Source organism: Chanodichthys erythropterus, chromosome 17, assembly GCF_024489055.1.
Source record: "Chanodichthys erythropterus isolate Z2021 chromosome 17, ASM2448905v1, whole genome shotgun sequence".
Lineage (NCBI taxonomy): Eukaryota > Metazoa > Chordata > Actinopteri > Cypriniformes > Xenocyprididae > Chanodichthys > Chanodichthys erythropterus.
In genome coordinates this window covers 25381113-25408801 of record NC_090237.1, presented here as the reverse complement: position 1 = coordinate 25408801, position 27689 = coordinate 25381113, and the positions used below count along the sequence as shown (strand labels likewise).

The 27689-nt window shown below is 37.5% G+C and overlaps 1 protein-coding gene across 5 annotated transcripts; it reads left to right on the top strand.

The window, feature by feature from the left end:
• Nucleotides 1–358: 358 nt before the first annotated feature.
• On the top strand, nucleotides 359–25918 carry mag (myelin associated glycoprotein). 5 transcript variants are annotated; one of them, XM_067365328.1, is made up of 12 exons: nucleotides 359–388; nucleotides 14752–14842; nucleotides 16461–16602; nucleotides 17279–17357; nucleotides 17514–17882; nucleotides 18556–18852; nucleotides 18956–19213; nucleotides 19976–20236; nucleotides 20535–20843; nucleotides 20928–21027; nucleotides 22303–22405; nucleotides 23720–25918. In XM_067365328.1, exons 4-12 carry the CDS (start codon nucleotides 17309–17311, stop codon nucleotides 23879–23881), a joined length of 1908 nt encoding a protein of 635 aa, XP_067221429.1. In that variant the 5' UTR covers nucleotides 359–388; nucleotides 14752–14842; nucleotides 16461–16602; nucleotides 17279–17308; the 3' UTR covers nucleotides 23882–25918. The 5 variants fall into 5 exon arrangements, with proteins under 5 accessions (XP_067221429.1, XP_067221428.1, XP_067221427.1 ...); XM_067365327.1 differs by lacking the exon at nucleotides 359–388 and adding an exon at nucleotides 8745–8808 and having other exon boundaries at nucleotides 14736–14842; XM_067365326.1 differs by lacking the exon at nucleotides 359–388 and adding an exon at nucleotides 8749–8808.
• The last annotated feature ends 1771 nt before the right edge of the window (nucleotides 25919–27689 follow it).

Genomic DNA, 27689 nt, shown 5'->3' with positions numbered 1-27689 from the left:
GAAAAGACTATTAAAACTCAGTTGAATATGTATGGAGAAACAGAACAACAAAGACTTGAACTTCATTTCATTTTGTAAAACAGGCCAGAATAAGTCATGTTTGTGTCCAGTTGCTTTTTGAAATGCAGTAGCAGTTTGGCTTTCTGCAGTGATGTTTTTCTGTTTGTGAAATCATGGCATTACTAATCAGAGTGCTAATGTAAAACCACAATAACAATCATGTGTCAGTGGCACATGCCACCAGATAGTGAGGGGTGGACACGAGAGAGAGGGAGAGAGAGAGAGAGGCAGGATGGGAGGGATTGAGATGCAATAGGAAAAGAGACTGGCATCGCTCTTGAGTTATCGGCATTCTGTCTGCCTGTTAACAGTCAAGACGTCTGATAAGGTAAGTCTGATCTTTTTAAGATGGCAGCCATACATGATATGACAAGTGACATACGTGAGGTTAAGAAATGCCATGATGTTTATTTGGCATGTCAATTAATTTTGAGTGAAAATTAAGTTTTGATATTTCACTGCTAATTTTCTTATTATATTTTGATTTTATTAATAAATATTCATTTATCAGATATTAGATTTTTTTTTTATTTTAAATTATGTGCAAGTATTTTATAGATGAATAAGTGATAAACACCTATTATTACGTTATCTAACTTTGTGAAATCTGTCCTCCCCCCCCCCCCCCCTTTTTTTTTTTACACAAAAGCTGCTCAGTTGTTTGGTTATTGTTGTAAAGTATATCAGAGGATCAAATGTGTAGACATGGCACAAAAGTTAATGCCTTTCTTTATTTTGTTTTTTACCAAGGCAGAAATAATAATGTATCTTAACCAGTGAAATGCATTATGATCTAATGTTTTTGCTCATACAACTCAAAATTATTTTTTTATAGAGTGGGATTATAATGTTGGCCAGTTTCTCTCTTGGTTATGTGCCAGTGAATCAAACCCCACTGTGGATGAATGTCCAATAGTTTTTGGAGATGTGAAGTGTGCTGTCATCTGGCATTTGCACTGGTCCAAGTGCACAATATTAACTGTATGACCTATTATTCATTGCCAGCTGCCTCACTGGCCATTTCTAGTTAGTGTTTGTTTGTGCACTTCAGTTCAGTAAATTACACTTTATCAAACAGTATTTACTTTGGACTTTTTTAAAGTAGTCCCAAAACATATTTTGATGCTTACCCCACACTTAAAAGTGTACCAGTGTCATTGTAGTAGATAACAAAATTTCTAACCAAATGTCATTTACTTGGCACAAACAAGCAAAAAATGTAACTTTAAGAATTTTTCAGGGTTTTAAATGATCAAATTAACAATCTTACCATTCAAAATGAAGTATAGTGACACCTCTTGGTTGTCAGATTTTAGTGGCTCATGTTCATGATTGATGTGATGCTCTACACATGTGGTTACTCTGCTAGGATGCCTGGGTGAACTGACTGCCTCTGAAAACTTGGCCTGCTTAAGTGTCTTGGAACGTGCAGCATTTTTCAATGTGTTGACAATTTCAACTGAAACAGGAAGACAGGGCGGGATATATCGAACAGGCCCGCCCCTTTTTAAAAATAGCGTTTTGTTTACAAACCCGATTCCAAAAAAGTTGGGACACTGTACAAACTGTGAATAAAAAAGGAATGCAATAATTTACAAATCTCATAAACGTACATTTTATTCACAATAGAATATAGATAACATATCAAATGTTGAAAGTGAGACATTTTGAAATGTCATGACAAATATTTACTCATTTTGGATTTCATGAGAGCTACACATTCCAAAAAAGTTGGGACAGGGAGCCATAAGAGGCCGGAAAAGTTAAATGTACATATAAGGAACAGCTGGAGGACCAATTTGCAATTTATTAGGTCAATAGGCAACATGATTGGGTATAAAAAGAGCCTCTCAGAGTGGCAGTGTCTCTCAGAAGTCAAGATGGGCACAGGATCACCAATTCCCCCAATGCTGCGGCGAAAAATAGTGGCGCAATATCAGAAAGGAGTTTCTCAGAGAAAAATTGCAAAGAGTTTGAAGTCATCTTCATCTACAGTGCATAATATCATCCAAAGATTCAGAGAATCTGGAACAATCTCTGTGCATAAGGGTCAAAGCCGGAAAACCATACTGGATCCCCGTGATCTTCAGGCCCTTAGACGGCACTGCATCACATACAGGAATGCTACTGTAATGGAAATCACAACATGGGCTCAGGAATACTTCCAGAAAACATTGTTGGTGAACACAATCCACCATGCCATTCGCCGTTGCCGGCTAAAACTCTATAGGTCAAAAAAGAAGCCATATCTAAACATGATCCAGAAGCGCAGGCGTTTTCTCTGGGCCAAGGCTCATTTAAAATGGACTGTGGCAAAGTGGAAAACTGTTCTGTGGTCAGACAAATCAAAATCTGAAGTTCTTTTTGGAAAACTAGGACGCCATGTCATCCGGACTAAAGAGGACAAGGACAACCCAAGTTGTTATCAGCGCTCAGTTCAGAAGCCTGCATCTCTGATGGTATGGGGTTGCATGAGTGCGTGTGGCATGGGCAGCTTCACATCTGGAAAGGCACCATCAATGCTGAAAGGTATATCCAAGTTCTACAACAACATATGCTCCCATCCAGACATCGTCTCTTTCAGGGAAGACCTTGCATTTTCCAACATGACAATGCCAGACCACATACTGCATCAGTTACAACATCATGGCTGCGTAGAAGAAGGATCCGGGTACTGAAATGGCCAGCCTGCAGTCCAGATCTTTCACCCATAGAAAACATTTGGCGCATCATAAAGAGGAAGATGTGACAAAGAAGACCTAAGACAGTTCAGCAACTAGAAGACTATATTAGACAAGAACAGTGGGACAACATTCCTATTCCTAAACTTGAGAAACTTGTCTCCTCAGTCCCCAGACATTTGCAGACTGTTATAAAAAGAAGAGGGGATGCCCCACAGTGATAAACATGGCCTTGTCCCAACTTTTTTGAGATGTGTTGATGGCATGAAATTTAAAATCAACTTATTTTATCAACTTATACATTTTCTCAGTTTAAACATTTGATATGTCATCTATGTTGTATTCTGAATAAAATATTGAAATTTGAAACTTCCACATAATTGCATTCTGTTTTTATTCACAATTTGTACAGTGTCCCAACTTTTTTGGAATAGGGTTTGTATATCACAGCTTGGCCAAAGGTGCTGAGCTCGTTATGCTTTGGCTTCCTTCTAATTTCTAACCATTTCTCCTCCATATTGCCTCAAAATATAGCATCGTTCATCATACAGAAACTAGTAAATGTGTGAACAAATGACCGATTTCAGCTGCAGCTTCGGCGTCTGTTTATAGTGTAGAAGGGGGCGGGACTTCAGATTCTAGAGAGCATTTGATTGGACAGAAGATCTGATGAGAAGCTGAAGTGCGCGGTGATGTCATGAAAATCTGTGATCCATTTTAGCGGAAGTGGGAGACTAAGATTTGAATGCTTATATCTCCTAAATGTGAATTTTGTCATTGTTTTGGAACACACCAGCTTATTCATCACATTAAGGCGAACATATTCATACTAAAAGAAAAACACCCTATCTGCCTTAAAATGGTATTGAATATTACTGATGGATCCGAAATGATTTATGTTAATTTATGCATATACATTTATCCATATTCTATGTAATCATTCATTATTAATAATTTTAATCTCTTATTATCATTCATTGGGTATGATTTTTAATGCTACTTATGATTTCAAGTATTCATATAATCTTACTTAAATTACTCGCATATAATCACTTATATTAAAGTAGAACCACATATTTACTTCATATTATCCTCTTTTTATTATTTTGATCTCCATTGTGTTATTTTCACCTGTTGAACTTCATGACTTTGATGTTCAAGTGAACTTTAAATTTCTGAGTAAAAGAGGGTTTGGTACCTTTGTGGTTGAGTTGGGTTCCTGCCAAAATTTTACCAAAGCGTAGATGTTCTTAGAATGGATCACATGATGTACTTTTTCTGCAATGATATTTTGAATCTCTGTATTCAAATGAAAGGGAAATTTTGGAGAAAATGTTGACTTGTTATTGTATTGTTCCGATGAAGGTGTTACCCCACCCATTTAGAGACTATTTTGGGGTGTTTATGCTCTGTTTGATAATGTCAATTGTCATGAGATCACAAAAAGTATCCAATGACTGTCAGAATAGCAGGAAATCATCAAATGTCTTTAAAATTTATGTAAATCCACGGACAGGTTCATTTTGACCTTTCTTATCTATCCAAAACAAGACCTCCGAATGTGATGTAAGTTTTTCCAATCTTAGGGTATAAAACTTGGCTCATTCTCTCGCTTGATACCCTTTTTCCTGCTATCTTGACTTGCAAAGTCTTGATCTTGACTAGATTTGAACAATTTCTCACTACGAGTTACAAACCGTAAAGATCTTTGTATTCTTTCAGCTAGAGTTGTACAAATTACGGTACATCTAACCTCTTTGCACAATCCCTCGTCACTGTAGCTTGCATGCGTTCCGGTCTATTCTGTTTATGCAGTTTTTATTTGACTACCTTGTAAATCAACGCCCCTAGGGCACGGTTGCCACCTTGTGGATAGACAAATCACTGCAAAAACAATTAAATGCGCATGTACGACCTGTGCATACAAAGTCCAGCGGTGCACGTACAGTACGCACGTACTCTTCTGATGACAAAATTGGCGTCGCACACTCTGTAGGAAGGTATCTCAGAGACAGGAAGTGACGTTAACATTGGATTCAGATGAGCCTTGATGCCTTCCTACCTTGGAATGCATCCTCCGAAGCCAGAATTTTTCAGTTTATGGATGCAGCCCATAGCTGCTTCCCAAAGCTTAGGCAGCTGACTTATTACCTTGCTGCCTTGCTGCCCTATCAGGCAATGGCTTTTCAGGCAGCGTTTGCGCATGAAGGTACCTCACAAAACTGATTTCAGACAGACTTCTGAGGCAGCATAACTCTTAAATGATATACATCAAAATAGAGCCAGCTTTGGTGAGAACTAAGGGAATATTTAATTACTGTAATAGTAATTTCTTGCTTGTCTGAATGACATCAAAAGAGGAAAACATTGGACAAAAACATTGATTTACACAGAAACTGAGCACCAACTGCAACTTTTAGATGCCATCTTTATTTTTTAGCTCAACTGTCGCAGGGATATCAGAGGAAGCGAAGGATACATCTGTGGTGTCTTCAAAAATAGATCAGAGAAAGGTATCTCAGGAGACAGGAAGTAAGGCTAACATTGGATTTGGACGTGCCTTGATGCCTTCCTACCTTTGAATGCATCCTCCGAAGCCAGCATTTTTAGGCTTTCGAACACAGCCCATAAATACACTAAAAATTGGACCTTTTGGCTACAAGTGACTCAGGAAAGTTATTTCAGTCCACATTCATTTGCAGATGCCACTTGGTTTGATATGCAATGACAAGTGTGGCTTAAGTGTCCAAATATGTTTTGAGTCACTTTGCTTATCCATAATGAGTATTATATTAGAATTACATGGAATAAAATGCATCTATTCATTTTAGACCCATCTTGGTTGTCAACAATCTGACAATCTGGCTGTTACTCAACAGTATATATTTAGTCAATGTTTCCTGCTGTGTTTTTTCTCTGTTGATTTGAGTAAAAAAAATATTCATCTTCATTTGCCATCCTTGTCTTTGCTGGACAGTTGTTTTAGGCCTCTTATTCTGCCCGTTTCAGACAGGAGTCATTAATTACCATCAGAGTCACCCTGTTCCATGAGACCTCGTGTCCCGTTCTCCTCTACCTTTCCGTTGTGCCACAAACCATCTATACTGTCTGTCTTCCCAAAGACAAAAGGAGGACAATGGATCCTTTTTTGTCCCAGCGCTGAGTGCCCTCACCCCATATCTACAGCAAGGCAAGAGCTCAGTCCTCCAGGCACGCTGACCTCATGGCTCAAACTAGAGGCCTGCTTTAGGCCGGTGTGTGTGTGTGACTGGTATAGTGAGTATGATCATAGATGCAGCAGTAATGGGGAAATGCCTGACTCATGTGAGTGTTAGAGCACACTTTTGGAGAGAAAGAGAGGCGGTGTTGGGGAGACAGTCGTCAATGGGATGTATCTGCAATGCTTTAATAATATTGATAATGTTTTTATATATATATATATATATATATATATATATATATATATATATATATATATATAAAAATATATTGCAGGAGGATGTTGCTTGCTTAATTTAATAATAAAATAAATATTTTTTTTTTTTTTTTTTTTTTTTTTTAAAATGATAATGCAGTAATCGTCATTATGTTAGTACTTACGCCTGTTAATCGTGACTATTTACAGTACAGCACAGCACAGCCTCCCATGCATTAGCGCTTAATTATGACTGTAACATCCACGAGAGAAAAGCAGTGAAATGGGAAGAGTGAATGGGTGATTGTTGTGATTTTTAAGACAATTAGCTGTGCGCATCGACTTCCCTGTGTTGTGTGGTGTCAGGCTCCAGCCTGGTCGTTCTGTTCTCTCCTCGGGACGGCCTAAACAATAGGCACTATGTACAGAAGCACAAGGGGCAGGAGTGTGTGTGTGGTGTTTGTCGAGGCTCTGGAGCATTTACGTCTATGCTGATTGACTTATTTCTCTGGTGTGGTGTGTTGTAACTGGAATTACTGGAACAGTGTGTTTTCTTCAAGACAGTTGGACACAATACTGTTCATTTAATCACTTTATTTGGAAATGACAACTAGACAGGCCCAGATTCAATTGAAAAATCTTAGAAATTCCACAAAGAACATTTGATTTTAGTTCTTTAGAAACTAAAGTGCACTGGTGCTTTAAAGAACTTATAAGCTAATATGTTAATTGACCTCAAGAACGTCTAGGAACTATCTTTAAAGGTTAGTAGTTCTCTGAAGGGCCTTCACTTCTTATCAAGAGCCATTTTTGCTTTGCAGGGATCTTGAGTTATGTACAGTACATGATGTTTTGGGGATAGAAAATGTTCTTGATGTTATATTAAACGTTTGTTTGAAGGTATTTAGGTTTATTAAAGGTATTAAAGGTTCTAAAGCAGCATCTCGCACATTTCTAAAAATAAAGTTTCCAAAAGGGGCTTTGCACAGAAGAACTTTTTTTGGTTCCACAAAGACCCTTTCAGTTAACAGTTCTAAAAATAACCATTTTTTCTTGGTATAAAGACCGTTGTAATAATCTGAAGAACATGAATAACCTTATGTGCTATGGAATTGTTCCATGCAATCTTAAAAATAAAGCTTCCAAAAGGAGGTTTTTCAGCAATGCCATAGAAGATCCAATTTTGGTTCGTTCAGTTAACCATTCTTAAAGGAACTATTTCTTTCTTAGTGCAAAGCAATAATTAATGATCTGAAGAACCTTTTTCCACTCTAAATAACCTTTTGTTTAATGGAAAGGTTCCATGGATGTTAAAGGTTCTTCATGGAACTGTCAATGCCATTAAAGAATCTTTCATTTTAAGAGTGTGGATGTTATAAAGGTTCTTCATGGAAACTGATGCCAATAAAGAACCTAAACTATGAAAAAGTTCTTTGTTCTTCTATACCATTTAGGTAGTGAACGTGATTTCACCAAGTACATCATGTTCCTGGATCAACATCTTCCACAACATTGTTATTCAACTATCATTTCCCTCTGATTTTAGGGACAAGTTATGGGAAGGGTTAGGTTTAGGGTTTGGGAAAAGGTTAGGACTAAATTTTCGGATAGGAATGTTGTTCCAGGATCAACAAAATATGTTGATCCAGGAACATGCCTTACTTGGCAAAATCACACAGGAAAAATCCCCAGAGTTAAATCAACTCTGCTCAGAGTACATATGGTCCCTCTCTAAATAGTGTTAAAGTAACACCATACCAGAGTTAAAGTTAATGAGATAATTAAGCAATTAATATGGCTGTTACTGAAGTCACTTGTAGTTCTTGTGCTTCTCTTTTCTTCAGTGATTCTGCTTGTTAACAGCAGGTGTTCATCACTAATGCATAATCATTACTTAATTAATTGCTTAATTATCTTATCAACTTTAACTCTGCTTCAGTGTTATTTTAACACTATTTAGAGAGGGACCATATGTACTCTGACCAGAGTTGATTTAACTTTGTTGATTTTGCTGTGCACGGTGACCACCATTAGGTTGTAAAACCCTATCAGTTTTCAGTGTATAGCTAACCCATGAAAAGCATGATAGATTTTTTTCGTTGTTGTTGAACATAATGTGCTTCAAAATAACCTCTGAAGAACTTTTTTTTTTTAAGAACATTTTCTCTCACTCTCTCTTTGTGTCAGCAACACCCTCCATGCAGTTGTCTAATGAAAATGCTTGCATTCCTCTCATGTCATCCAGCGTAAATGATGCATACTAGTGTGCGGGGGCATCTTGATTCTTGCTTGCGTTGACCTAGGTTCTGAATGCTGCCACATCCATGTGCTCTGGGCCGGGAGGAACAGTGCAGTGCATTGTGGGTTGAGTAGAGTGGGTGTCTGTTTATGAATGGCCTGAGTGGATAGAACAATGCTCCCTGCTCTGAGCCTCTGACATTTTCATACTGAACGGAGGAGTTGAAAGGAGGAGAGAAACGAGCCCACCTCCTCCTCCTGCCCCCATCCTGCCCGCCCCGCCTGGTACAGAAGGTGGCAAGAGAGGCCTCCATCCGTATGTGTGCATGTCATTGTGAGTGTTTATCATGCTACGGTTTTTCTCTGCTGATTAATGCTTGATTTGAGCTGAGGACGTCTGGAACCTTTTCACTGGTGAGTCTTACTGCATTTTAGGTTGTTTTTAATGCCATGTTTATTCATTAATTACATTAAGGGTTACATTAGAGCTTTTTAAGTTTACTTTTATGTATTTCAAATGTGTTTAGTTGCACAGATACGTTTACAAGAGTGTATTGGATGTATAACAAAACTAGAAAACTAGATTTAGTTAAACTAAATGTGTTTTCATGCCGTTGTTGTCAGTAAATGAATTGTGTATGGACTGAGAAAAGACATTGTCACGAGAATAAGATAAAAAAAGAAAAGGATGTAGAGATAGAGATGTCCAGGTACAGAAGGGAAGGGAATGGTGGTTCAGTCATGCATAGTTATGTGTCATGCAGTGCCAACACACTCCTGCCAAACTCCTCAATCACTCACTTGAACAACATAGTAGGGCTTCATCACATCCCACTTTAGGTTAGCAGCAGAGTGGCGTGATGTTGGATCTTTTCCTGATTACTCATAAACATTCTTTGCCACAGAACAGCAGCTTTTGTTTGTAATCATTGGCACTGATAATTTTAGCAGAGCTTAAATTTGGTTTGTGTTGCATGCAGTAATTGTTACCGCTTAAATTCATGGGGTATTTTTGTGGAGAAGCAATCAGTAAGCTATTGATCAACTTTTTGATGCCAATGACCCCCCAAATGATGAAATATTGACAAGCAGTTCAAGATGCTCCCATGCGCAAAGCCTGTTGCATAGTTTCATGCCTCATAGCTCAAAAACTCGAATAATCTATTCCATATAGTGTCAATCTAGCTGTTCCTAACAGATTTTTCTGGGTAGAAGTATTCTTTGGGATTTGTTGAAATGCTACAATGTAATTTTTTACATGTAAAACATGTCATGTAAAATTTGGCACTAGCTGGGAATCAAAAACGGTTTAAAAAATGAGGAGTTACTTCAAAAGGATTAGCATGGATTCTCCCCAAGAGGGTGGGACGGGCCTAGCCTTAGTAAATTGGACCTGGGCCTCTGTCTTCACAGTCTGAAATGTGGACAGGAAGCTGCTATGTAGTGAAGGTAGACTACTGAGACTGCCATCTGCCCCTATGGAATGCTGAATATAGCAGGTTGTGGAATATTTCAGCCTAGAAAGCACAATTGTTATGTTTATATATGCAAGAGTATACCTTATATTCTTCTATTAACTTAAAATAAAAATAATGTATTTATAAAATAATAATAAAATATTTATAGTACCTTTTTAAGTATACAGTATAGTACATTTCAAAATAAAAACAAGTAATATTTATTTATAAAATGATAACATAATATTTATATTTATTAAATATATATATATATATATATATATATATATATATATATATATATATATATATATATATATATATATATATATATATATATATATATATTTAAAATAATATTATTTAATATATAATATGCATTCATAGTACATTTAAAAATATTTTTATTCTTGAATAGAAGATCTTCCCATTTTTGTATTCTGTGGATGGAAGCAATTCTGACTGATTCAGGGAAATTTAATAACGCAACAGGATATTGTTTCAAGCGGCAGACATTTTGACAATTAGCATCCCCATTCCTGGCAGCGTTCTTGTGGGTCCCGGTTGTGGGTGGGCTGCTTCATAAAACTTTACACATGCCCGGATCAGATCATTCTGAATCTGAGCGATGTTTACAATCTGACTCATCGATGGATTGCAGCTCACATTAGCTGTTTATCCATTATTGCCTTGCTAATTCGAGTTCTGTTCTGAGACTTGCCAACATTTGGGCTTTATTAATCACCCCAAAGTTGTTACTCCATCCATGCTGAAATTACCTCCTGGTGATGATGCTGATAGTTTTATCTTAGTATGCTGTGTGTTTTGACTCACAGGCATTTGTAATCCCTCCTACCAAAATTATGCAAGCCACTGAGAATATGCCCGACCAAGAGCACATTCATAAACACTCTTCAGTCATAGTCGCTTATGCAGCAACAGTGTGGGAGGGCCAGCAGTCGTGTTTTTTTACCACCATCTGCTCCTTTGGTAAATTTAGAGGGTGCCCAGGCTTATGGACGCAGGGCGCGTCACATGCTGACAGTAAAGCATGCTGTGAACAGACCTGTTCTGATGAAATCTATAGCACAAGTTGCACATTTATACAGAGCCGACTGAAAGATGTGCAAGCACAACACTTAAGCATTGTTTAAAGGTGCAGTCAGTAATTTTCCCTTCATTTAAACACATAAATTATTCACACTCAATTAATTGTTAATTACCTCAATTATGCATAAACAAATGTTTAAAATGATTATATAAATCCTTCACTTATGTCAGTAGTTTTATTTTACATGGAGCAGGTTGGCTCATGGGGGCGGCCATTTTGCGAACACATGACCTGCTGAATACTTGATTTACTTCTGTAACCTCCCTGTTATAGAGTGGTGCAGACACAACTTTGTAGGCCAAATCCTGAAAGCAAGTTAGCATTTTAGCATTTACGGTTCCATCGTCCTGGGTATTTTGAATGGGATTTTGGTTAAATTGCTGAAATAAGGTCTGTGGTGAACACAAGCTCGAGACACTTTCACGTTTTATCCTACAACATAAAATACATCAGTATTACCCCACTTTATTGAAGCTGTTACGTGTCTTGAAAAAGGCGGTTGCTAACAAGTGGCTAAATGGAGGCTTCATTTAACGTCATCACGCCAAACAGGTAAACTCAGTCTGCTTTTACAGCCTCATTATGCTTATAATTGTGTTCTTATAAACTATTAGAACCATTCTGGGAAAATGTTTTAGATAAAAAATGAAAGAGTTGTCGGAAGCTTAGTGATGGTGATGTTGTGTGTAGTTCGTTTATAGTCTTCCTTTAGCTTTTTACTTCTGGTAACTGTATTAAAGCTTCAAAATTCATAAAAGTTGTATTCATCTGTGAAAATGATCTTGATGGACAAAACGTGCAAGTATTATAAACTTTTGTTGATCACACAGCTTGTTTTTTGCGACAATCCAAAAGCCTATGCAAAAATCCTATTGTGTTTTTGTCGAGGGAACCAGTGTGATGTTAACTGCCGATTGGCCTACAAAGTGACGTCATATCTGCGCCACTCTATTGGATTTTTTTGGTTGTGAAGTAAATTAATCAGAGCATTGCCCATTCTACTGTGGCATTTGAAAACATTTGCTTTTGTGCAATGCTACATCCACACCACTAGAAAACTTCTTATCATTTAGTGAACTGACAGCCTATCAGCTAATATTCTACATGTTTGCTCTATATTTTTAGAGCTCACACCAAAAAAAAATGCTGTTTTATAAGTGCACAATTGCGTGACATGTATGATTCAGTTTACGGCATTTCTCATCCATTTCTAACAGTGACTGACTGTCGCAGAACTCTGCATGAAATTCAATGACATCAAGGCTGTAATGTGATTGGTTATCAAGGCAAGATCCAAATTAGCCATTATGCTTTCTCCAGTGGCAGAGCCATGGACTCTTGTATCTCCCAATAATAAGACCATCTCTGTATAAATGGATTTCCCTATTTTCTGAACAGAGAAAAAAGCTAAAGCTGTAGTATAGTCATTCTGAATGAGAAAAAATACAGGCTTTTCTTCTTTTCTTTTTTTTTGTCTTTAGCCGCATTGGCTGATAGCTGTTTCCGACACCCACTTGTATTTCAAGCAGCCCATTAAAGTATGAGACAGTACAGCATGGTTCCAGTACCACATGGTTTTGGATAAAGAAACTGCTCTTTAATATTAGACAGATTTCTCACTCTCTCTCACACACAGACACTCAAACACAAACTTTTCATTGAGTGAAGGATTCAGATTCAGAAGCATAGAAAGGTCATTTATCAGCATTACTGATGTAATACACACATTGTGTTGGCATGTGCTGCACAATTCATTTGTGTGTTGGTGGGAAGGTGGTGCTTTACGGTGCGTGTGTTGCCGCATGTGTGTGGGGTGCTGTGGCATGTTGTACGTCTTGATTTCACACAGACTCCTTGTTGTGCATTTGTTCCACACAGCCCCCTCTATCAACTTTGGGAGTCCCTATGTCCACTGTCCATCATAAATGGGATTTGGACTTACAATATTGATATACAAAATTTAGCTAACAAATTCTAAATAAGATATAAAAAAAAACTTCCACAGAAATCCACTGTTAAAGATGCCACAACTAGGGTCCAGAATGCTATAGAAGTTGAGGGTGGGCTCCTTTAACTTTGGCCGGTAATAAACCAACTAGAAATAACTGTTTGAATATATTTTAAAATGTAATTAATTCTTGTGATAGTAAAGCTGAATTTTCAGCATCATTACTCCAGTCTTCAGTGTCACATGATCCTTCAGAAATGTGTTGATTTGCTGCTCAAGAAGCATTTCTTATTCACTGTAAAAAAAAATCCAAGTAAAATTTATGGTAAAAAAATGGCAGCTGTGGTTGTCAGAACTTTACCGTAAAAAAAACAGTATCAACGTAAAAAAAAAAATCCATTAAATTTACGGTAAAACAACGTATTTCATTAACTGATATAATGTTAATTTACCAACCTAATGAAGTACTAATATCTGTTTTGTACCTTTATAATACACTGACAGTCACCAAACACAGTGGTGATGAGTCACATGATGAATAAAGTTCATCACAAGCAGATTTTCCTCAAGCTGAGAAGGACAACACTAACATATAGAAGGAGCACACAGTGTCATTCACAAACACACACTAAACACCATCATGGTAACATGCATGAAATTTTAAAAATGCAATAAACATTAATTTAACAACATTAGATGTAACATAAAACCCTAATGTACATAACTGATTAGAAAAAAATGAGAAAAACTAAGAAGAAACAGAGTTATTTCAACGAAAAAATATCAAATCTGAAGTGTCACGCAGGAAATTGTGGGAATATCAATTTACGGTTTTTCACTGTAAATTTTACAATGAATTGTTATTTTTCACTTCCAAAAACTGTGAATTTAATGGTATTTTACCATAAAATTACATTAAATGTACCGTTAGATTTATTACAGTTATTCACCGTATATAGTACGGAAACTTTCTGTAAACCAATTGACAGTTTTTCACCGCAGCACTTTTACTGTCTTTTACTGTTAAAATCACGGTCATTTTTTACAGTGTTATTATCAATGTTGGAAATGGTTGTGCTTCATGTATAATATAAGCATGTATAAACATTTTTTGGTCAATTTAATGTGTCCTTGCTAAATAAAAGTATTAAAGTATTTCTTTAAAAAAAAAAAAGAAAAAAAGAAAAGAAATTGAGACACACTGAATGCAAGTGTGCTAAAAACAAGAACTAATTGTTAAAATATCCATTGGCCTACTGTGAGTGATGATGTTGATTCAGAGGAAGAGCCATTACATTTTGATGAAAGATTACAAAGACTTACTTTTTTAAATTTTATTTGGAATAAAATGCACTGATGAATCATTCACAATAAGACATGGAATATGCATTTAAAAAATGAAATAGGGTCAATTATGATTTCATGTTTAGTTCAAATGAACCACAACTCAGACAAAAAAAATAAGGCGAGTCGTATGCACAAGAAGAAGAATTTCAGCAGATTTACACAGTCCCAACTCATGCTCAACTGTGTCATCTGACCCTTAGCAGAAGTATACTTAAAAACCATGAGGAACAGTGTTATCCAGACAGGCTGGAACAAGAGAGGCTGACCAGCGTAGAAAGGAGAGATGTCATGGAGAGGAATGTACGATGTGGGCTAGAGAAGAAGAATGCACTGAGGGAAATGTCTGCATATTCAAGGCTGCCCACGGCACACATTTGCCCATGCTGCTTAGCTAAAATCTCTATCCTCTCCTCTCCCTATCTGTCTATCTCCGTCGCCCTCCCTCTTTGTCTTTTCCCCCTATTCCTGCATCTCTGAGGAAGGACGAAGAGCAGGAGGACTTTGAAGTACCAGAACCGCAGGAGCAGAGAGACCGGTTCTTCCCCTTCAGGAAAGCCCAAGAGTGGAATCTGGATCTGGTATGAGGCAAGTGTCCTGGATGGTTCAAGGCTTGTTTGTGGAGTATGAATGGTCTGTTTGTTTGGCTTGGGAATGGCTTCATGCGTTCTAACGCGTGCTGCCAGGGGTTCAGCTCCAAGCAACAGCAGTTTGCTGCCTCTTAAATCTTGTGTGATGGGCATATAAATTAGTTCTGTTTTTCTGGAACAGCTGGTGTCATTATAATCATTTGGTTATGATTAACAAGAATAAAAAGGCTGCTTGGGATGTTTGTGCAATGAGCCATTTCTGTAGGGTTTCAATTGTAACAATATGCGCTGTAAAATATTGCCAGGATTTGACAACATTCAACATTCATTATTTTTGTGAAATATTTCTGGGAAAAAATTAGGTCTATAGTTGTAAGACCATTTTTTACAAGTTTTACAAGTTCTGCCATAACACAAAAAATACTGTAAAAAATAAACGTATTCTGCTGGATGGTACTATAATATTATGTGTAAGTAGGCATATTATGAATTAATCTATTTTTAATTAACTGTTTACATTATTTTTAATAAGTTAAGCGTAGTTATTTAATCTTAGAGGGATAGTTTATCACAAAAAAATGAAAATTATATCATGATTTACTCACCCTCATGTCATTCCAAACCATATAATCTTTCATTAAATATTTAATTGAACATTATTTATTATTTATTTATGTGTATTACTCTATTATTTAATTAAAATAAACTTCAGCTGAAAAATTACTGTGAAGAATGGCAACATGTGCTAGGAATATACTGTAGGCCTAAATTTAGGCTGTGTGAAGCATTTGTCGAGATTCTTGACTGCTTAAAGGGTTATAAACCCAACCACTGATTTGAAGCAAATGATTCGTAAAGCTTCATGAAGCAGTGTTTAGAAATCGCCCATCACTAGATATTGTTGAAAAGTATTCTCTTCACTTCATAACATTAAGGTTGAACCACTGTAGTCACATGAACTGTTTAAATATATTTTTAGTACCTTGGGCATTGAAAAAGGGAGTGTTATTGCTGGTGATGCAGACCTCACTGAGCCATCGGATTTTATCAAAAATATCTTAATTTGTGTTCTGAAGATGAACGAAGGTCTTACGGGTTTGGAACGACATAAGGGTGAGTATAATTTTCATTTTTTGGGTGAACTAAGAGTCCTGTCAGGCCTCTGTCATCTCGTTTATTCGTTCAATAACTGCGTCAAACTCGTGAGCTACCGGGGGAATCTTCTAATATAATAATCGTAGGGATTTCAATAACAATCCATTTATCAGCCACCATCTGTACTCTCCGTCTGCTCTAAAGTCTTGAGGAGATGCTCGCGCGTGTAAAGCGCGCACACCGCTGACACGCGAGCGGAGCGCGTGAATAAAGTCAACAGAGGCAGCTGGGTGACGCTGTGTGAGCGTGGATGAATGTGCTGTGGATGATGTGTCATATCATGAACACTGATGTCTGTATGCCTGCCAAACACGCCAGGGCTGACGTCGTACACTCATAATGAGCAATTCACCTCTCCCACACACTGCGGCCCTGTACTGCATGTAAGAGTGTGTCTGTGTGGGTTAAGAGAGCTAATGCTGCTTCTTGATACTGAGGTCATTTTTTGTTGTTGTTTTAAGACAAATCAGAAGGGAAGCTGAGTTGATGTGCTGTGAGAGAACGCCCCCTTGTTTGTGAGGGAAGAACAGCAGCGGCTAGTTCACCGTTGGAGAGGGGAATTAAAGTTGGTTGCGGTTCAGCACACTTTGCCAGCAGTTCAAGGTATTACTAAACTCCCTTTAAGTGTTATTTTATGGTCTTTGGTATTGCCCGAAAGATTGAAAAAAAAAAAAAACACAAATATTCAATCTATCTATCTATACACACATACTCTCTCTCTCTATATATATATGTATATAGTCAAACCAAAAAATATTCAGTCATTTTTTATATATTTTTACTAATGGGTGCAGGACATTATAGTTCATGTAAGTGAGGATAGTAAAAACTGATAAAAATTTGTAACCAAAAATTATTCAGACACTTTGACCTGACCATGTTTTGCTTAAGTGTTATCTGACATAATTAATATTAAAAAAAAAAACACAGTTTAACTTGTCATATTACCATTAAAAAAAAAAAAAAAAAAAAAAACTATGGCAAGAACAAGTAGTTAAAACTTGTATGCAACACATTTTTTTTTACAGGAAGGCTCATGTCATATCCTGAATGGCTTCACTGCTTTTATCACTATCTGTTTTGTTTTATGAATGATAAAATTGCCAACAGATAAATAAATAAAACACTTGCACAACTTATTTTTGTAATTTAAACAACTTCATATTTTCTTAATAGTAAATTTTTTAGAGTGAAACTACAAAAATGAGAGAGCTACAAGCTCTGTTGTATTAGTAGATGTCTGTTTGTCTTGCTGATGCATGTGCTGGTTTTGTAACAGAGGTCTATGGTCCAGATTTAAACTGAGACCATGAAGGGCTTGGAGCTGCTGCTGTTTCCTCTGCTGCTTTTTTTGAAAGGTAAGAACTTGTTCTAAATCAAGCATGCTATTACTTTGGTTCCTTTTAACATAGTATGTTAAGATACTATGATGCATGTCCAACCCACATTTTTTTATAGTGTTAAAAGATTAATTTAATTAAATTCCCTGCACTTTTCTGTTTTTCTCTGGACAGATGTTAGGGCTCAGTGGAATGTGTGGATGCCCAGAGACATTTCAGCCATGACAAACTCCTGTGTGGTTATACCTTGTTCATTCACATACCCCTCGGGTATCAGGCCTTACAGGGGGGTCCACGGGATCTGGTATTTCGGCCACCCTTACCCCCAGCTTTTCCCCCCAGTGGTGTACAAGTCACGCACAGATATTGTTCACGAAAGTTATAAGGGACGGACCAGGCTACTGGGTGACCTGACACAAAAAAACTGCACACTGTTGATAAGCAACGTCGGAGTGGAACATTCTGGGAGGTATTACTTCCGTGCAGACCTGGGCGGAGCGAACATCTACACTTTTCCTGACTTCACAAAACTACAGGTGTTGGGTAAGTATGCAGGCCAGAGTATGAAAAAAATAACATTATTTAATTATACTTTTTTATGTCTTCCAGTAATAATATCCCAAAATCCTTAAAAAAGATAACTTGAGAAGCAACACTGCATAAAGGAGTGAAACATCTCTGATCATTTACTCACTGTAAGAAGTGAACAACCTATAAGAAGATCTCTAATGAAAAGTCACTGGGTGTCCAATGTTGTTTTGGATAACATTACTACACTGGCAGACCTTTTCACTTTTTTGCTTCTAAAGTTTATTAAACTAATTTAAAGGATTTAAAGTAAAAGGTAAAAGGTTTTAAGGTAAAAGGTTAAAGTAATTACACTAAAATACCTAAGAATATAATTAAGAATGTTTTTTTTTCCAGTGATGTTACTGATGTTACATTGTTGGTCTAGCATTTGAAGTTGACATGAAACAGCATTTTAAAAAACAACCAATTTTACTTTTGTAATAAGATGTATTTCTGGATCAAACAGCATGAGTAAATGAGTAAAATGTAGGGCAAGACTTTGGACTGTTAAAAGTGGGTGTTAGAGCCAGGTCTAAATGCAGGTTTGCTAAATCCATGCACAAATAGTTATTTGGCTTGATTAAAGTATTAGGTAAAAAGGTCTATTTTGACTTCATATTGACTTATATGTCTCTCCCTGCTCTAGATCAGCCCAACATCGATGTTCCAGAAGAGATTGTTAGTGACCAAAGCCTGGACTTGACCTGTTATGTCCCAGACAATTGTCCAGACATGAGTCCAGAAATCCACTGGATGTACACGGACTACCTACCCGACCCCGTTTTCACCCCTGACACTGTTGAGGACAGCAACACTGCTGTACTGTCCAGCACCCTCACCTTCACACCCAAACCCATGCACAACGGCCAGATGCTGGGCTGCCGGGTCCACTACCAAAACACCACCTTCGTCTATGAACGCCTCATTTCTCTGGACATCAAGTGTAAGTTCTGTCATTTTCTTAAACTTTTAGCCCACATAAATTCATCAAAACTGATGCATAATTTTCTCAGACAATATCTACGGACTTATCCTGTAATCTGTAGATGCCCCTCGAACTGTGTGGGTGAACGTGTCTCAAGAGGTGATGGAGGGAAGCTCGGTGGTCTTGCACTGTGATGTGGACAGTAATCCAGCCCCCATGATAACTTGGTATTTTGGAGACAAAGAGCTGATGTCGGAAACAGCCTCAAATTCTTCACTGGCCCTGGACAATTTGACCCCGGAGGAGGAAGGTGTCTACACCTGCGTTGGTGACAATGGCTACGGCAGCATGAACACATCCATGTATCTGGCAGTAAATTGTAAGTAAAAGTTCATGCACCCCTGTGGATTTAAATATAAATCTTTTAAAGTTGCTGTTAGCAATTGTTTAGGGAATAGGGAGTGATTTTGGATACAGATTAATGGCTAATTTTTTTTTGCATTTTTGATTCAAGCTTGTGTTAATAAAGCTGCGTTTCCACCTCAAGAACTTTCCCCAGGGACTAGGGACTTTGGGGTGGTACTCTATGTGTTTTGACCACAGGGACCGGGGTTTAAATGAAGTTACGGATACAAATTTCCCCCTCAGAAAGTCCCTGCTCACGAGGTAGTACTTTTTCAAAGTTTAGGAACTTTCTGTACACACTGATTGGTTCAGTTCACACTGCATTTTGGGTTTGTTGACTCCACGCAGCATTTTATTTCAACCACCAAGTCTGTTGCGGTGCATGCAGTAAGAGTTTGCTATTTGAATCAACAACGGAGTTAAAAAAAATTGAACGATGGACCGACAACGAGGGCTAGGCTTTATTAAACTTATATGTGGGGATGAAATCCAGCGGGAACTGGAAAGTCACGCACAGTCCTACGTCACCGGACTTAACTTCATGGTAGTTTAGACCATAATGTAAATGCAGACAGCAACAGGTCTGGGGGAAAAAAGTTCCTGGGACAAATTGTTCATGGTAATTTCATTGGAAAAGGGGCCTAAGTCATATGGCAGCATAAGCCATATGAAAGCATTCCATTATCCATCCAAACATTAATCAGGTTTTCTTCTTTCTTTTCTCTCAAACTGGAAGATCCTCCACGGGAGCCATGGATCAATGAATCTCTGACAGTGATAGAAGGAACTTCAGTTGCTCTACAGTGCATCAGTAAAGGTAATCCAATGCCTACGCTGACCTGGCTGAAGGATGGGGAGCTGGTGGGCACCATCACAGCTGAGGAGGGGTCCGTGCTTGAGCTGCACGAGATCACACCACAGGCCGATGGAGTCTACCGCTGTCTAGCTGAGAACGAACACGGACGGGCCAGCAGCTCACTTAACATTACAGTAGAATGTAAGTCGCTGTAAGAGTTTGACCAGTTTTGGTGGAGTAGATATTGAGCCAGTAGACTGTAATTATGCTCACGGACAGTTTATGAAGATTTTTCTCCAAAGAAAGTTGGTTTTGGTTTGCATTCAGCTTGGATCAAGCCTTAAGATGGCAAGTAAAAGATAGATGTTACTGTTGTAGTATTCGAGTCCGGACAAGTCCAAATGTTCCTGAATCCTGGTCAGAGTCTGGTCTTGTCCGGTATGAAGTGCTACAACACTGAAAGATGTGGTTTTTGAATATTTCTTCTCAATTTTCCCAGTTGCCCCTATCCTTCTTGACGACTCTAAGTGCACTATAGTCCGTGAGGGTGTTCAGTGTGTGTGCATTGCCACGGGAAACCCTGAGCCTGCGATCGAATTCTACCTGCCTGACCTCAACATTACCATCAACAGCTCCAACAACCGTTTCAACTACTACACTCACTCGGATGGGTACACATCCACGGGCATCATCAAGCTCCAGGACAAGGGTGAAAGGGGAAACAATGGTGATACCGCTGTCCATGTGCACTGCAGTATCAGCAACATGTACGGCTCCGATACCATCCGCTTGGAACTGCAGCAGGAGAGTAAGTAGACTTTCACTGAAACCACATATACAACCATTAATGTGATTTTGAGGTATCATCAATTAACTCTATGCTCTCTTTCAGAAAAGTACATGATGGCCGTCATTGTGGGGACTATCGGAGGTGTGGCGGTCATCGCCTTCATCATCGCAGCTGTGAGATACGTGGGTCAGAACAATAAAAAGTGAGTATCCTTCACAAGAAAGACTGGGAGAAGAACATTTTGGTGGAGTTTGTGGGTTGGGACCGGGGTTTGTAGGTATCAAAACACCCAAGCCTAGTCATCCATGTTCAGTTTTGTTTTGGTTTTTTTTGGCATTTGGTTTTCAAGCCATAACCCACTCACAGATGATCCAATTTGATTGCTTGGTAAGATGGTAAACATGCCACATTGTGCATGAAACTGCAAACTAACAAAACTATTGCAGGTTCAATTGCCCCATGCCATTGCTTTTCAGCCTCAAAACCGCTGAGCTCTGCAGCAAACATCCTGCTCCTATCTCATTTTGCAAGAAAAAATAAAACATCCCATTGGATATCAAAATGAAACGATCCCAAACTTGACACTGTGGCACAATGCCGTTTTTATTTAGGGGTTGCAATGATCCCCTTGTGTTAAAATGGATGCCCAGGCTTAAAGGAATAGTTGACCTAAAAATTACAATTCTGTCTTTTACTCCCCGTATGGTTTTCTTTCTTCAGAGGAACAAAAGCAAAAATATTTTTTCTGAATGTCTAAGCAGTTCTTTTCCATACAATGAAAAATAATGTGGACTGTCAACTTCCCGAAAGTGAAAAAAAAAAGTTCTATATGATTTTATACATTACATTGCAAGTTTCCTGCAGGCATATGATTCAGGAATATACCAAAGTTATTCACTGAAAATGTCTCACGATGTCACATACTACATTGTCTTGATAATCCAGATTCAAAGAGGCTTGACACAGATGAACGTTATAATCACATTTAATAAACATCAGGAACCATACAAAGAAAAATTAGCATGAAACATAACACAAGACCAAGAACAGAAGATATCGGAGGGTATAAATACACAGGATGATGAGGAACAGGTGAGACACTAATCAATGGAACAATAAGGAACAAATATGGCAACCAAGGAAACTGGAACTAAACACACAGGAACTGAACACACAAGACAACATACTTTCAAAATAAAAGTTCATGAACAAGTGGCATATCATTAGTGAAGCTCAACGCCAGTCTCCATTCATTTCAATTGTATGGAAAAGAGCAGCTTAGAAATTGTGCAAAATATCTGGGTATGGTTCCACTGTAAAAAAGGAAGTCATACATTCAATGTCATGAGGGTGAGTAAGCAATGATAGAAGTTTGAATTTTGGGTCAACTATCCCTTTAAAGTGTTGCCGCAAGCCAGTTAGTTTACAGTATGGTTGAGTGTGAGACAGAGTCTGATTCTCTGACTCCACCCCCCAGAGAGAATGGTAACCCTGGGCAGGACGTGGGATCTAAAGTGGAGAATCCCTCAATGTTCTACAGCGCAGTCAAGAAGGACAAACAGAGTCTCAGGAAAAAAGTGGTGAGATATTACAATGATAAATAAATCACCTACACAGCATATACAGTACTTGCACACAGTGATAATACAAATTAAAAGCGAACACACCGTACAATAAAATAAACAACATTCTGTGGTCTTTTCAATGCATAGATGTGGCAAATGATATTGTATACTGGCTCTTCTCTTGTTGTAATTAGCTTTTCACACTTAGCATTAACTTTAACCAATCAGGAACCACCAATGAAAAAGAATGGCTAATTTTTGCTGATTGCTACATACTCAGTACTAAGTTTTTAAAGAATGATTTGAAGAGGGAAAAAGTGCAGTTTTGCTGCAGAATCATCTGCTATGCTCAGAACGGTAAGCTACTTACTAAATACTGCATAGTATACACTTTATGCTACTATTTAAAAAAAATAGTAAGTGGAAATTGAGGCACTATTTCAAAGTTTTCAAGCAGACTTATGCTGTCACATATTTGTCACATGACCTTATTATGTTGCATGTAGATGTCCATTTATCATCTTGTAAATCATTTTTCCAATTTTGTCTAAAAAAAGTCCAATGAAAAATGTAATTAAGAAAAAGATGGCTGAAATTACCTTGTTTAATAATCACGCTAGAAATGGAAGACCAAGTGAAAGACATTGCATTGTGGGATACAGAGTGCTGTGTTTAATATAGCATATTTTGGCAAATTAAATATAGTAGATCACTTATGCATATAAAAAGTGGCATACTGTGCACAGTATACATACTATATTGTGCAGAAATGGTAGTATGCTAGTATACTATTCTGAATATAGCCACTGTCACAAAGCCAAGTGTGGATGGCTCGTCACAACTAAGAGTCCCAGTGTGGCCTATGCTTAGAGCATTTCCTGACCTCTATTCTCTCCTCCTTCATTGCTTCTCTGCATTCTCTGTCTCTTTTTCTTCCCCTAACATAGCTTAAGACTGAGCTCCTGGGCTCAAAGTTTAACTCCATCCTAGAGGAAGGCACGGTAAGGCTGAAATTTAAGATGAGCATGTAAACAAATGGGTGGAGATGAAATGAACTGCCACTAGACAACAATAAGACATAATATGGAATATTTTTTTTTAGAAAAAAATCCAATTCCAACAATAAATAATTTAGATTTATTTCTGTTTTTAACACTGCTGCCTGAAAGCTAATAGTTCATGCGCTATGCTACCTCATTCTGTTTAGCAGCTAATTGCTAACAGTGCTTTGAGTGTCTTGTTAAGAACTTTTATTTTGACATTACCAAAGTTTTTCTGCTTTGCCCCCCAAATTTGGGCTTAAATATCTTTCCTACATTATCTTTACAGGGAGACGACAGTGATTACCAATCTGTGGGCCCAATGGCAGGCATGGAGAGGCAAGAGCTGAATTACGCCGCCCTAGAGTTTCTCCATGGACGACACCGGGAGGGAGGCTTCAGGAGGGCTGATGGTGATGGCAGCGATTATACTGAAATTAAGGCCAAATGAACCGCGATTCTTCCCTGATGCCTCGGCCAAACGGGACACAGTGGCCACTAGGGCCCAATCATCTCCCCTGCCCCAAAAATTGTCCATTGTCCAATTGTCTTAAACAGCTAGCAGTTGTTGTACAAGGTTTTTGAGCTCTCTTACATCTCTGAGGTTCTGGGAATGACACTTTCCTTTACCTGTAAAAGATACATTAGAGTTTCTTTATATTTTTAATAGTTTTTTGGTTATTCATACCCATTCTTGTTTGTAACCATTACCAGATATGTGTCTCTTAATCAGAAATAAGAGGGTTTCTCTTGGTTTAAAAGACAAAACTTTCCAAAAGGAAGGTTGTTTTCCCCAAGAGTTATAGCAGAGACTTTCTCATAGTTTGAAGCAAGCTTAAGGGAATCGGTATGGTTTAGGGAGAGCCCCGGTCACTAGTGGTCCTTTTCACTGTGTCCGCTGTAAGTCGAAGCATCAGGGAACGAGGTGCTATGTGCGCCTCGACATACAGAATAAGCACTATCCCCAACTCTGGGTTTGTCCAGAAAGACTAATATTCTTTCAAATACAGCCAGACTACATGTATATTGATACTTTTATCACATACCCAGAAGTGATTGTTCAGGGGATAATTCACCCAAAAAATGAAAACTAACTCACCCTCATTTCATTCCAACTGCATGTTGCAAGAATCTCCATTCAATTCTTACCATACAACAATAGTTCTTAGTGACCACATCTGTCAAACTTTAAAAAGGCAAAAAACATAATAAAAGTACCATTGCATGCTATTTTCCAAGCATTTTGAAGACATTATTGACATCAATTATGCCAAAACTTCAGAAAGTGATGCCATTTTTTAATTCTGGACTCAAACATGGACTCAATTTTGGAGTTTGTGATGGCTGAACTATTGCTTTGGATTCTTTAGATACTTTGGTATTTCATGGAAAGACAAAGTCATATGAATTTGGAACAAAATGGAGGTGAAAATAACAGAATTTTCAGATTTGGGTGAAGTATTCCTTAATTTTGGCTTAAATTTGTACTGTTTTTTCATTTCAGTTTATACTGTATCTTAATTATTTGTATTTGTAAGTGAAAACATGCCAGTAACTGAATTCAAAACTGGTTTATTGAATGGTTGCTGGATTTTGTTTGTCCCAACTACGTTGTGCCCTTTTATTCAGATATATATTTATTTAAAATATGTTCCAAATACATTGAGGAGCAAAATCACCCTGATAATAATTCAGCCAATCTGGTAGGAAGTAGTATATGATAATGCCTGATGGCCATCCCTGCCCTGGAACACACTGCAATCCAATAGGGTTAAGCTGACATTTGATTTCAATAGAAAGTCATATTTAATAATGGATGATCGTAGCTCATCCTTTGAAACTGAATAAGAAATAACCACCATTTGGAACATATAGTAAGGTATCTCTTTACCTAAGGTGCTTGAAATAAATGTAATGTTTTATGTAATCATGTAATCCTCTGGTAAGTTTGTGTCCAGTAGATGTTTGTTAAATGGTCAGTATATGCAATTAGCCCTTGAAATGCAATTTGACTAACAGATTAATGAGTCATTATGATATTAAATTAATTGCATCTTACATTCATAAAGCATTCAATGCACCTTGGTGGGATACCAATGTATGTAAATACTCTGCATGATATATAGTTCTTTGTGAAGCTTTGACTCCACAACAAGAACATACATTGTGCAACAATGGTGTATATTTTGCAGAAAATCACACACACAAAAAAATTGACATTATATGTGCATATACAATTAGTAACACAGTCCATGTTTGAAGATAAATACACAGATATTTATTTGTAAGCAAAAAGATTTGGGGGCGCATTTCACTTTGAGTGTTGTAAAGAATATTTGTATGTATCTGACTGTGTGATGGCAATAATAATGAACAAAGTAATGTTTTCTAATTGACATAATAATGCAGAACAGAAAATCTCCAATCGTTATTTAAATAATAATTTACATGATGTCCTTTGCTTGTGTTCTTTTTATTTAATAAAAGTCTCCAGCCACAAATGATGCCATTCTTTAAAAAAAAAAGATAAACAAAATGAAAAACTGGTTAATTCACTTTACTTGTACATTTTTACCATTACTTGGAGAAACTGCTTTTCCAAAAGCATTTTGCTGGCACCAAGCATTTTTGTTGCTGTTGTTGTTTTAGAAAAATAATCCATCTGTGAGCCGAAAGCTGTGTCCAAAATACCATAATCTAGAGTAGGTACTTAATTTGAATAATTACTTCACGGCCTCTAAAAAAGTATGTGTGAATGTAATCCGGATGTACTACGTTCGCCATGTTGTTATTATCGTGCTATAACGAGTCGCTTAACTGCCATACACAAATCCTCTCCTGTGGCTTCATGGGATAGTAAAGTGTACACCTGCAAACTTTATTTATTTATTTATTTTATTTAACATAAACATAACTGGGTATACATATATCACAAAAATAAGTTTACATGCAAACCGTGGGAGCTTTTCAAAGGCTATCTCAACTGCCATGTAATATTTATAACACATAATATTTAATAACACGTTTAAATCTGTGGTGTTTTTAACATGATTTAAGACAAACCATGTGCAAATTCATAAGTCAACACCATTGCTGAGTATTTTCTCTTTAAAACGTCCTTGTAACCAATCACGTCATTGTGCCGACGGTCTTTAGCATATCATTAACTGACCGCGCAATGGAACTAATGGTGCGTTCAAGTCATGTCGGAAAGATCGTATTTACGAGCAGAACTGACATGAATGCCACCACAATGTCGTAAATACCAGTGGGAAGCTCGTAATTTTCTTTAAGCTCCGACCTGTACGAGTTGGGGGCGTGTCAGTCAGAAACATGGCGAAATACCACAATATTACAGGTATTTAGCAGTGAATTGTCAGGCTTTTCTATTTACAACAAAGTAAGCTGATTCCCAGCAAAAAATACAATAGCATCACAATATAAAAATGTAATATGCAACAATAAAGTTTACAACAGCTTCATACATTAATTAAAAAACATAAAAAAGCAACATACAACTAATGTACATTATTTGCTCTACATTTTCTAGAAGCAGAAGTGTTGTTATTTTGTGTAATTAATTTAGAGAAGGCACACCGCCATCATACTCCGACGAAAGTGACTTGAACGCACCTACCGTCGTACACACGATTTCCCACCTCGTAAATACGAACTTCCCAGGAAGACTTGAACGCACCATAACATTCAAAAGAAGGTTATCCCGGAATATTTTTCTGTTGATAATAAGAGATAGATTTAGCAAAATGGCGAGTGTATGATGCATATTACGGTGTTATGATGAACTATATGCCTTTCTTCACTGACATTAAGGTGTTCAAAGCGTTTCTAAGGATACGGACTGTTGAAGGCAGCTGTCTGACTGAATTGTGAACATGGTTTGTTTGTGTAACATTAGCAACACATTATTAGCTGTTTAATAACATAGTCAAGCAAAACGCTAATCATAATAATTACTGTTATGTGGACGTTGTAAAAAGCGGTACCATGTGCAGCGTTTTTACCTCAGTAATTTGACCGAGTGGATCTCGTGCGAGTGAGTGGATGAGGGGCTAACTATCATATCCATAGATCCGTGTATTAAATGAGGCAAGGGTGTAGAGTTAAGCTATTTTAAGGCATTAAGAATTTTTTTTTTCAAAGGAAAAAAACTTTTAAATATGTAATTTTGGTGAAAGATGAGATTTAAGGGTATTATTGACTAAAGGGGGACTTTAACACTAAACTGCCAATAATGTAAG

Coding starts and splice junctions, on each gene's coding strand:
- mag (XM_067365328.1), top strand. CDS start 17,309: ATGAAGGGCTTGGAGCTGCTGCTGTTTCCTCTGCTGCTTTTTTTGAAA. Junction 18,853..18,955: donor CATTTCTCTGGACATCAAGT/GTAAGTTCTGTC, acceptor TGTAATCTGTAG/ATGCCCCTCGAACTGTGTGG. Junction 21,028..22,302: donor GTGGGTCAGAACAATAAAAA/GTGAGTATCCTT, acceptor TCCACCCCCCAG/AGAGAATGGTAACCCTGGGC.